This window comes from Podarcis liolepis (assembly GCF_965112155.1).
Source record: "Podarcis liolepis genome assembly, chromosome: 6".
Lineage (NCBI taxonomy): Eukaryota > Metazoa > Chordata > Lepidosauria > Squamata > Lacertidae > Podarcis > Podarcis liolepis.
Genome location: NC_139559.1, coordinates 34,240,537 through 34,253,497, shown reverse-complemented (window position 1 = coordinate 34,253,497; position 12,961 = coordinate 34,240,537). Strand labels below are relative to the sequence as shown.

General features: G+C 42.4%; 1 protein-coding gene across 1 annotated transcript in view; it reads right to left on the bottom strand.

The window, feature by feature from the left end:
- The window catches only part of TSPAN2 (tetraspanin 2), a 67,267-nt gene that overhangs the window by 27,756 nt on the left and 26,550 nt on the right, over positions 1–12,961 (bottom strand). Inside the window, exon 2 of the mRNA XM_083508623.1 lies at positions 12,615–12,717. Coding sequence (XP_083364749.1) covers positions 12,615–12,717 — 103 coding nt within the window. The remainder of the gene's footprint in view (positions 1–12,614; positions 12,718–12,961) is intronic.

Below are 12,961 nucleotides of genomic sequence, written 5' to 3'. Positions count from 1 at the left end.
GCAAGGATTTGGAGTCACTCACATGAAAGGCTGCTGCTTCCTTTCCTCCCATTTTCCTTCCCCACCTCATGTACCTGCAAGGGCAAATTTTATTTTAATTTTTAATGCAGCTGTTTTATAAAAGAGCAGTTCTGCATAAAAGAGTCTTTAAAATAAATAAATAAATAAATAAATAAATAAATGCCATAAACATGCAAAATGGAAGTAGGGGGCATGATGATAAATGGCACCCAGCGAAATGTTACAACATATGTGAAAAAATCTGGCCACACAATGTGTCCAATATGCAATTTAATATTGGGTTTTCTTTCCTCTTCAGATTATTCAGAGACTGGGAAAATCCTAATTTAGCAGGGGGGAGGTGCAGGCTGCCACCTGGATAAGGAGAATTGTTGTGTGCATGCTGAAAATCACACTGAAACAAAAGCATCTTCAAATCCAGCCCTTGTTTGATTAATGCTAGGAGCTGATTTGACACTGTTTATCCCATTACCCAACTTTGTATTACCTAATGCCCCTTCTCTGCTGATTTCCCATCTATATCAGCTATTTCTTGCACAAGTTGTCCTTTGCCTTTAAGCACTTTTTCATGCCCTGCTTCTTGTGTGTTAAAGGTAACCGTCAGGGCTACTCTATTTCCCGAACAGATTGGAAATCAGTTATACGCACCAATGAGGTAACGGGAAGACACCTGAACTCACATACCAGTGCTTGACCCTGAAACACACGCAACAATAATAAGACAGGAGGTGCTTCTGGGTATGCGCAGAGTATCTTCCCTTCCCTTCTTCACCACTAAACAAATCACAGCTACTTCTCTCTAACCTGCAGAAAATCTACAGAAATGGGCATGACTTCCAGGCACCTCTCTCATTTCGGCAATTAAGCACACCCTACGGATGGTGACAGCAGCCACGAAATTAAAAGACGCCTGCTTCTTGGGAGAAAAGCAATGACAAACCTAGACAGCATCTTAAAAAGCAGAGACATCACCTTGCCAACAAAGGTCCGTATAGTTAAAGCCATGGTTTTCCTAGTAGTGATGTATGGAAGTGAGAGCTGGACCATAAAGAAGGCTGATCGCTGAAGAATTGATGCTTTTGAATTATGGTGCTGGAGGAGACTCTTGAGAGTCCCATGGACTGCAAGAAGATCAAACCTATCCATTCTTAGGGAAATCAGCTCTGAGTGCTCACTGGAAGGACAGATCCTGAAGCCGAGGCTCCAATACTTTGGCCACCTCATGAGAAGAGAAGACTCCCTGGAAAAGACCCTGATGTTGGGAAAGATGAAGGGCACAAGGAGAAGGGGACGACAGAGGATGAGATGGTTGGATGGTGTTCTCAAAGCTACCAGCATGAGTTTGACCAAACTGCGGGAGGCAGTGGAAGACAGGGGTGCCTGGCGTGCTCTGGTCCATGGGGTCACGAAGAGTCGGACATGACTAAATGACTAAACAACAACACGGCACATCTATATATAATAGGATAAGGGACAGAAGATGACCAGGGGCATGCAGAACAGGCTTCTGCTGAATGCTAGAGGGCAGAACATTTCTAAGCATGGAGTTGCAACAAGATAACCCAAATAACCTATTCAAGCACTTACCGTATATGAGCAGGATAAGAACCCCCTTGTTCTTCTCAAATAGCTTCCACTGTAAACCTAGAGCTGTCACCTTTTAACCTTGCAATTTATGAGCAGTCCAGCTATTCAATGTACACCAGCATAGCTATGACATCAGGTGGCACTGTTTAATTATGGGGGTTTATCAGCAGGTTTGATATTATTAAATCTGGACTTCATCAGGATTGGGAGTTTCTTTCCAAATATGTTAAATAAAGCTCCTATGGCAGCGAATGGGTGGCTATTGTTACATTTGCACACATTTTGGCTGTGCATAGGAACATGAAAGATCTACGGCTGCTTCTTGATTTTCTGGCAGCTTGACTTCTCTACACTCCCTACCAGTCTGTACCTGCATGTGTGTGTGCAGGCCTGCCAAATGATACAGCTGAGCAGTGGGCCACAAAAAAAATTAAAAATCTTATACCATGATCACATTGCAATCCTGTGCACATTCATGCAGAAGTCAATCATATTTAGAAGAATAGAACCATAGAACTGTTCAGTTGGAAGGGGCCATGTGGCTCAAGTAGTCCAACCCCCTGCTTTTTGCCCAAAGCGGGTTTTGAACCCATGACCAGGAGATTCAGAGTCTTGCGCTCTACTGACGGAGCTATCCTGCAGGTTCAAAGGGACTTATTTGCAGATAAGTGTATACAGGATTGCTGCATAACTCTGTAAGTCTTCAAAAGTATCACGAGAGTCTCCGTTGTTACTGAAGCATGAACAGCCTACAAGAATTGTGAATGGGTAGCAACTCTATGTATGCCCCTGTTTAGATCAGCCGTGAAAGTTATGAAAGATGGGAAAGGCGCTGGCACTTCTGCAGACAGGCATGCGAACACCAGAGCCATGGCTATATATAACCAGTTCAGTCTTTGGCTACTTGCCCTCCTTACCACTGGCTGTTTGTTTATATTTGCTGACATCTTGTCTCATACCCAGATGGCAGGTGGATAGAGGGATCAAATAGTTTGGTTTCTATGGTGCTGCTTAGATGCATTTCCTGCCAGCCTGACTCCTGCGCTGTATATTTAGCACAAAAGCAATGTGGAATTTCAGCCCACCTGGCTGGGGCCTGCACCTTGCGCCACGGCACACGCTGGAGCTGTTAGCACAGCTGCCTGCCTGTTGCTGAGGGGACGGAGTCAGTGGATGGAAAAGATGAGCAGTGACCTGGCTTTGAGAGGGAGGCCAGGGGAGGGATCCTTCCAAGAGGGCAGGGGAGGCCTGCTTGTGGGTAGAGTCGGGATTCTGCACGACAGGCGCAAGCCAGCTCAGTGGAAAGTACAGGACTGTAATTACCAATGATTATAAAGTCAAAAATACTGCAGATCCAGGAAAATCCCTCCATAAACAAGCTGTAGACTGGAAGGAGAGATATCCAGCCAGGAGTTCCAAATGGCCATGTGAATACTGGATAGGCCAATCTGAGTGGCATCAGCAACTAACTTCACATTTTAAACCCCACGTGCCTGATTCTTGCAGCATCCCCCTTCCCTGGGATAACCCAACCTTTCAGTCTCCAGTTTACAGGGGCTGCCCAACATGCCCTTCAAGGAAAATAGCTAAACCTGCTTATATTAAACGAATGAAGGCTTTTTACTATAGTAACAGCGGGCAAGCCTTTTCCATACTGACTGTAAAATGTGTGTTTCCCGCAAAAGTTTTGCAATGCACATTTATAGCACATCTCAACATTCAGTATTCAGTCAGCGTGTGAGAGCCAGTTTCTGAGCAAATCAGGCTGTATTGTTCCTGATAAAATAGGCGCTGTTAGAAAATTCAGTACACATCAATTCCTGTGTACAATGAGAAAATAGTTGTACAGTTGAAATTAATGTTGCTCTAGACTCTGCTACAAGCCCTGGTTCTCTAGGTAAAACTGGAGGAGACTTGACTAACCACGTACCGTAATTTACAAACTTCTGCTTAGATTTTAAGCATATTGATTCCAGGCAACGTCATGGTTCAACATGGAAACACAGGACTCATTTTCTTGCTGAAGAATGTCTGCCCTTTTGGATTAAAGCAGGGGTGGGAAACTTATGGTCCCTCCAGACACTGCTGGACTACAACTCCCATCATCCCTGACTATTGGCCATCCTGGCTGGGGCTGATGGGAGGTGGAATCCGCGATGGCTGCAGGTTCCTCATCCCTGGATCAAAGGGGAAGAACTGAAAGTCACGTTGTGGAGAGCAAAGTTGTGCAAAGGTGCTTCCAACTTCAGCTCCTTTTTATCCAAAAAGGTGGCCACAACCAGAATCTACACCTCACATGAGGTTGAGTCCCAGATTAGAGCTTAGTTTCTCGGGTTTGTTTCAGGGAAGCCAGCACCACTGCAAAGAGAATCTCCCACAAAAGCATTCTGCTGTATTCTTAATAGAAAGAGAAGGTACTTGCACTTTGGAAACAAGTGTCTCTTCTGTTGCCCAGCACCCACCCATAGATGATGGATGCCCAAAGAAGGGAATGGAGCACTGCCTTTGGACCGATCTCATTGGAGGCGCCTAGCTGTCCAAAGCCAAAGAAGATCTGTACGGTTGCCAACGTAAACAAGCGAGGAAGAGGGATATTTAATGTAACTGAACAGATTTACATCTCCCTGTCACATTGATTATCTGAATCCCTCTCTTCCGCCAGGCTCCTGAGCAGCTGCCCCGGCGAAGAGAACAAACACAAAACCACAAAACCCTCTCATGCTGGAAAACTGCAGCTGCCAGCTTTAATGGACCTGAGAACACCACACAGAGCTCTTCCAGAGGAGCATGCCTTCGTGAAAGGTACTGCTGAATCCTAAACCAGGAGAATGGCTCTGAATGCCACAACGCAAAGGGTTAGAACACGAGAAGAAACTCTTACCAGGAAAGTGTGATGCCCCCCATCTGATTTTTCACTCCGCTTGCACTTTTATCCAGTGAACCACTTTTACAGCCTTTGTCTTTCCTACATAATGTGCCCAAGACTACTGGAACATCCTTGACAGTACAGCATGTTCAAAGTTACAGAGTGTGGAGATCACACACAGGGCCCCCGGACGTTTGATGGTCTATTGACCCTGTGCCGCCACTGCGATTGCTTTTTCCGCTGCCACCACCCCGCTTCTCACGGGGACACACGGAGTCCAGTCAGTTGTTAACATAAACAAATAATCAAGTTTATTTTAAAATGCAGGAACAAGCTTATGGTTTCAGTTAATTTTTCTCTTGTCAGTTTCTTATTCTTAGTTCCTAACAACTCCAAACTGATTATTCCAACTATCTATCTGACTCCACCTAACAATTCCTCTCACTCTCTCACAATACAACTCTACCAACCCACACCTAAACCTCCCTCTTCTTTCTTCAACTCCCCAAACCTCAACCAACTTTCAAAACCTCCCACTCTAACTTTTACTCCCCCCTTGTATTCTCACTGGCCAATCACATCACACCCATTTTAACCCTTTCCTTATGACCCATCCTAGGAGGCAAATGCCACACAGAGGTAACACCAGTGTAGATGGCCTTCCCATGGGTTTCATCCACCCATGGGTTACGGAGGTGTCCTCGGTGCCCCACTGTTAACATGACAACTCTAGAAACAGCGATCAGGATCAATAACCAGCACAAAAGTTTTAATCTAAATTGTAAACTAATCTAATCTACTTTAAGGCCTTGCACCAGCCACACTTATCTGGGCATCTAGGAACATCATCATCGAATGCTGTAGTTGTCCTGTGGAATTGTAAGGGTAATTTTACATAATTGTTTTTGACAGAGAAACGTTCCCAAGGTTGCTCACATGTGCAATGATGCTTTTTTGCCAAATGTCCACCAGTTGGTGTGCTATTGAACAGCATCCTACAAACCAATTTTTATTATTTTCCACAGCACAATTAAATAGGGATCTAACAACATAGGTTCATAGGAAGCTGTCTCATACTGAGTCAAAGCAATGAGTCTACACTGACTGGAAGGAACTCTCCAGCATTTCAAAGAATGTTTCCCAGTCCTGCCTAGAGAGCATGGGAGTCAAACCTGGAAAGTGCTGGAATGAGATCCCTGGAAATGAGAAGTGGTCAATTTCCTCCATGAGCGTAAATCATCCCATGGATGAGCTCATTGGAGGTGCAAGTTCAGCAAACCCAGTTGCTATGGTGACGGCCTAGTGCCCTCACTATATCTGTGGTTAATGCATGTTAGCTCCATGCTGTCAGTCTGGTTAATCTGACCGATAGTCATTGTTACTTGTCCAGCATTACATATTGAATAGCTGAACTTACAGTGGTACCTTGGTTTACAACCATAATCCATTCCGGAGGTCTGTTTGTAAACCAAAACAGGCTGTAACCCAAGGCGCAGTTTCGCGAATGGGGCCTCTAAAAAAATTTGTTCGTAATCCAAAAGAATGGGTTGTAATCCTAGAAAAGGTTGCAAACCGCGACACATACTTCTGGGTTTGACATGTTTGTAATCCAAAACATATGCAAACCAAGGTACCACTGTATTTAGAGTGATGGAGATACTTTATACTTCTGTATAAATCTGTAGCTGCAAAAGCCTACAAGCTGTATAGATCTACTTCAAGAACTGTTTTGCTAAGTCTTATCTTCTGCAACCTTTCCCTGCTTCTGTGTGGTGACTGTTACTGGGAGCAACTTCTACTGTGTGGGCTTCTGACCAGGAAGCAGATCCCCTACCACATAAGACACACTATTACTGTCTCTGTGCCTGACTAAATATATCAGACCCATTTGAGAAGTACCATTTCCCATCTGGGAGACATGACTGCTTGTTTACCTACTGAGTCCTTTACAAAGGCAGTTGGGCACTCTATAAATCAAAACGTCATTCTTTGTTTTTTAATATATCTTTATTTTCTTGTTGCAAAATTGCACACATATAAATAATATAACATGACTAACAAAAAATGGGTCAAGGGGAGGGGCAGAGGAGCCAACTCGAAAGGGCGGAGGTCCCTTTTGTTCCTCCAATACTTGAGGGGGCCTCCCCCATGTTAATGGGCATTGCCATTCAAATGGTGTGCATATCAGTGGGGGCTTACCTGCCCCCCCAATATTTTATTCAAGTTGGCCCCCCTGCTGGAGGGGAAAATGTCTTTCTTTTTTCTAACTTCTCTGACTCTTCTATACCCTTCATGAATGGGTATTCTACCAAAAGTAACAGAAATTCTGAAAAGATTATATCTCTTTCTGTACTCTGGTTTCTCTTTAGATTGTATAATTTTTTTTCTTTCCCTCTTCCTACTGAGAAATCTTATCAAAATTGAACTGGCAACACTCCCTTGGGGAATGCACTACCCATTTCAATTTGTCAGGCGCCCGCCCTTACTGCTTTTGGGAGACAGCTGAAAACCTCTCTAAAGTTTAATGGAATATGATTTTATTGCTGATTTTCACTGCCACTGCTGCAATAAAAATCTCTTTTATTATTTAGGGTGGCTTTTATCCGGTTTTAAATTTTTATCACTTTATTGTTTTAATAAGTCCTCAGCTACCTCCAGAGTCTCTGACTGAGGGACATGAAAAAAAAGTAGTTTAATAAGGAATAGTAACTGAGAAACATGGGCATTCGACTTGATAACATTGTGATCTAAAGGCCTCCAATTGGATAAAACTTAAAATAGTAAGTTTCTTACTTCCCCAATCCTGGGTATCTTTTCCTACTTATTTTTCTTTTGATATCCATTTATTTAAGCAACAGCATATATTTCGATAACATACAACAATGAAGTATCAAAGAAAAGATACTGAATGGAAATGAAGATGAAACATACACATATACAAAATATGAATTTGTGTTGTGTTGTTCACAATCCCTGGAAATATATTAATGATATTATTGGTGTTGGGGGCTAGTAACATTAAAAAAAATGTTTTATTTATAAATATCAGGATATTGTTCTCAAGGTCTTATGTCATTGTCAGTTAAAGTTAAAAAGTTTTTAAGAATTCCAAATAGCATTTTTCACAGGAGGCATTTGAAAATTGTTATAATAATATATATATATATATATATAGAGAGAGAGAGAGAGAGAGAGAGACATATAATTGAAAATGAATCTTGTTTTGCTTGTCCTCTAATACACCATAATTTTTGAGCAAAAATTTCAGCAGGAGCTGAACCAGATCTGATCATACCATAAATACTGATTCACTGTACCACACTGAATGCTACTGCCAAGCTCCTGTGAAACTGGAGGGAATTTTATTCAAACTGCAATATGCTTCTCTGTATTGTCAAGCTGCAAAGCTAGGAAATGATCCACTTGTTTACATTAACAGATCCATGGGACATAGGACAAATATAAGAACCTCTAGGATTATCTGAAGGTTAGTTCAAATGAACATGGTCTGCCTCAAATTCCCATAGCAAATGTTACTTGAAACACAGCTCTCTCTCTCTCTACCCCCCCCCCCGCTTACACATTGAGGTCAGATTTGGGATATACTAACACAGGGGTCAGCAAACTTTTTCAGCAGGGGGCTGGTCTACTGTCCCTCAGACCTTGTGGGGGGCCGGACTATATTTTTTTTGGGGGGGGATGAACGTATTCCTATGCCCCACAAATAACCCAGAGATGCATTTTGAATAAAAGGACACATTCAACTCAAGTAAAAACATGCTGATTCCCGGACTGTCCGCGGGCCGGATTTAGAAGGCGATTGGGCCAGATTAGTTTGCCTACCCATGTACTAACAGACACATAAGGGTGTGGTTCCAAAATATCAACAGAAATGCAGGCTAACAGCATAACCCTAAAGATGTCTGCTCAAAAGCAAGTAACAAGGAGTTCAGTGGGGCCTACTCCTAGGTAGGTGGGTATGTGATTGAAGCCTTAAACTCATTTTATATAGGGGGAAGTGGGGCAGATTGATACGGAAAAAATTAATCTCATATTTCATGTAACAAAAAATGAGTCAAATAATAAAATAATAAAAAATTTGGCTTGATGCATGGCATAACTAATCAATATTATAATAGCAATCAAAAGAACCAATAAAGTTAGAAGATAGTGAGAATGTAATGACTTCAGTAAAAAAGAAAAGAAAAAAGGGTTTTGTATCATTCTGCCCCACCTACGGGGCACTTTGATACATTGGACGGGGCACTTTGATACAAAGCGTAAATTGTATGAGAATGGTAATTATTTGCAAAAAATTAATGAAAAACCAATTTTTATTGTGAGAGATAATAATCAGCCTTACAATTTGTTACTTAAAATCTAAATTACGTATCAAAACTAACAGTGTTTCACACATATCATAGACTTTATGACAGGTTTTCTTAACAAAACATCAAAACATATTAATCTTTCCTCAAACACCTATCCATAAAAAAAAACTTTGTAAAAACTTAAAAAGTATAAGAACTCACGTTAGTTAGTAAAAAAACAGTGATTTAAACAAAATGCTTATAAAAATAAGATAATTACTTAACATTTAGCTTCTATTGCACATTATATCCACTTAAGTCAATAGAAAAAGTATAAAGAGATGATGTTCGAGTTGTGCCCTTTGGGAAATTTGGTTTTGGCAACGGCAAAACAACATCCACTTGCCTTATCTTCTACAACGGGGAAGACAAACATACAAGATCCTGGTTTTTTCCTGAGATATGACACTTGATATTCAGTCATATTATATTTAGAAATGACTTTGGCCGCGTAGTAAACAACAGTTTTTTTTCCGTTTCAAATTTAATGAGTTTAGAGATTTCATGCAAACTTGTATATTGGGCCACTATTGTACACTAGCGGGGCACTTTTATATGTATCAACGTGCCCCGTGTCTTAGTGTATCAAAATGCCCCAACAGACAGTTTCAAAAATACTAACAACTATTAATAAAACCACAGAACTTATTTAAAAATCACGTGTAATCCTGATTACTGAGTGGAATAACTTACCTTTGGTATTTTAAAATCTTAACTACGTAAATGATGTAAAACAGTGTTGGAACACTTTTACATTTCACGTAATTTTTTAGCTAGCCGTGCTAAAAACACACCTACCCTTGTCAAACGCCAATGGCTAACGGGTGGCACAGTCACAACTGTTGTACTCACACATGTATAGACACGTTTTAGTGATGTCACGACACAAATAACATTTCTCAATATTGAAATATTGTTGGTATATCAATGTGCCCCGTGCGTCAATGTGCCCCGCCTCCCCCCTACCTGGTGAAAAGGAGCCCTACATTAATTTGTGCATTTCTCAGATTGTCATTTTTATTTCCCATACTTACTCCCAAAACAAGAGCACAGGGTGGCTAACGACATAAGACAATGCATCAAAACACCAAATAAATACTCATCAATAACAATAGCAGCAGATAATACTGTCACAACACCAGTCATTCGTTTTCAAATTGTGTTGTTGAACTAGAGTGGGGACAACCTGATTTCACAGGTAAGGTGCCAACACCAAGAATGCCCTGTCATGTGCAACAAACCTCACCGCCACCACCAGTGGAACCACAAGCAGGGCCTCTCCTGTTGACTGCATTAACAGTCCAGATTGGAAGGCAGTGGCGTAGCGTGGGGGGTGCAGGGGGGGCCGGCCGCACCGGCCGCAACATCTGGGGGTTAGGGGGCGTAAATCCACGGGTTAGGGGGCGCAAATTACTTGCCTTGCCCTGGGTGCTGACAACCCACGCTACGCCACTGTTGGAAGGCATTTTGATTCTTGGATGAATTAACAGTTCCATGAAGAAAGATTTTCTAATGAATCCAGTTCTTATTTCCCCCTTTGACTAAAACCTTGCTGAACAATTGTATCCCCAAGGGGATACAAAATGGGTGCCAATCACTCTACATTCTGGCTTGTGTACTTCTTCAGGTCTGATGGTTCTTTGTGCTTGAAACACCGGGCTCTGGGCCAGCTCCTCACTCTGTGAGATACACTTAAAGCTCTCTGGAGAGATGTCAGCCCTCGGGAGGAATAACAGAGGCTCTGTGATACTTCAGCCTTGTCACAAGTTCAGCTTTGCCAGTATTTCTCTTGCCCTGACAGTTAACACAGCCAGCCAGGCAAGCAAGCTTGTGCTTTCCTTCCTTCCTACACATGTGGGACTGGATAAGGATGAAACAAGCGTGAACAATAAAATTTTGTCACAAGATCCACATCAAATGGAAAAAACCCTAAAATAACTGGATTCAAATGCCTTTTTGGCACAGCCCACGTATTGTGACTGTGCTTTCTGGATGTTACTCATGTGGATCACTTCACATTCAAATCCACAATGTAAGACACGGGGTCTCTGCATGGATTCCTCTTGCCTTGGCAACCCATTGGGTGGATATGCTAATTAGCAAACTGAATGGCAGTTTACTAGCTTGTCTTTCCCCTCCTGCTCTGTTCAAAAAGCTGCCCATCTTTTATTGGCTTGAACACAGCAGGAACATTCTTTTTCTTAAAGTTATTTGTGGGGGTTTTAAATAGAAAAATTAATCAACTGTTTAAAAGTTTTAAAAACTCCAACAGGTCCTCCCTATCTCAGACTCGGCTCAATCAAACAGAGCTCAACTTAGGAATCGCCCCACACTTCTGCTTATCCTAGAAAACAGAGGCCCAAGTGGTTTTCTGCTTGTCCCATGCTTTCTATGCATGGGTCCGAGAGGTTTTGCCTTTGTGCTGCTTCTTCCCCCTAGAAAACCAGCTCTTTGGTGCTAAACTGGAGCAAACAGCAATCCGCAGAAAACCAAATTGCCCATTGTTCCGATTCAGCACTAAAGCACGGGTTTTCCTGGGGGAAATGGAGGGTCGAACAGAGGTGGGGATAAGCCCATAGTCACCATCTGCTACAAATAGGGTGAGGAGAAAGATAACAGTTCCTTCCTCCCGAGTCTGACCTTTGGCTAATCCTAAAATGCGGTAAGAAACTGAGGACCTAATTTTACACAGCCTAATTTCATGTGGGGAAAATGGGAGGGGAAATCTGACAAAGTAAGGAGCAATGGAAAGTGAAGAAGTGAAAAAACCCCTGTCAGCAATGAGCCTGGATCTCTAGCAAGGGAGAGATCTCTCTCAGTTCCTCAGCAGGCCACTAGACAGGCAGGCAGATGGGCATGGGAGAGAAAAGGAGATGGCAGGAAGTGAGTGGCGAAGGTGGGTGGCTGCCCACTTTTTAGCTTTGGTTCCTCCTATCACTGGCTTCAGGTCCACCCAGCGCTGATGTGTGGCCCCTGACAAATTGCTGAAAGGAAGTGTGGCCTTTGCAGAGAAAAGTTCTGCACCCTGTCCTAAGAGAAAGCTATAGGCATATAAAAAAACACATTGAGTGCCCCTATATTTTCTATTTTGTGGGGTAAAAGCAGCTGGGGGGGGGCAGGGCGGGAGGTTCAATTGAAATATTGTGTGAAGGGAAAGGGTTAAGAAGCCCTTCTCCTCATGCACTGGTGTTCCACTTCAGGCTACACCCTCTATTCTTCAGGTGGTGGTGGGGAGGGGGGCAGTGGCGAGATGAAATCAAGAAAATATTTAATAAAAATACATTTAAAAAAAAAGAGAAATACCATGGGTCCCTTCACAATGAACATCACGGAGCTTGAAGCAAACATTTGCAAACTGTCTAAGTTGTAGTACTTACAGTAATATAATTTGGATTTTTTATCTGCCAGCAAGGGATTGCTAGCATAGAAAACCCCTGTGATCGTAAACGTTGTTTCTACTATGCTGTGTGTTTGACATTGCACAGATGTTTGTTTCTTAACCCTAAAGAGCCAACCTTCCCAGACTTTCCCTCTTCTGTTCCTACTGCTGCTCAGCGAGAGCAGGATGTAAATGTGTGCACTAAGAGGAGGGGGGGGGGGAGAGAGAGAGAGAGAGAGAGAGAGAGAGAGAGAGAGAGAGAGAGAAAGAGAAATGTCAGAGGGTGCCACTAGTGTGTTGTGGAAGAATATGCCATTCAGGTACCCAGTTTCTTGGTCTGAAGGTTGCAGAAAACTTATCTTTACACAGTCAGTATTTACACAGAACTTACCCATGTAAATGTATTCTGGAGAGGTCTTGTCAGTCGCTAAATCTCTTAATACGTTTCCAAACCGCAGCCATAGCCCAAATGCGACGACAGCTGAGCCTGCCAACTGGAAAAGCAAAACGAAATTCAAAAGGTTAATAGCTAAAGGAAGGGTTGGTGAGCACAGAAAATCTGCAAACAACTTCTTCTTTCTCCTTGGAAACTCCCAGAGCAGATGAGTCCAAATTCACATGCTACACTACAGTATAAAGATTGCTATTGGCATTTACACACATTTGTCTCTGTCCAAAACTATTAACATTCCTGTGCTAACAAGGATGAATACAGACATTTTGATGTATAACCTCAGA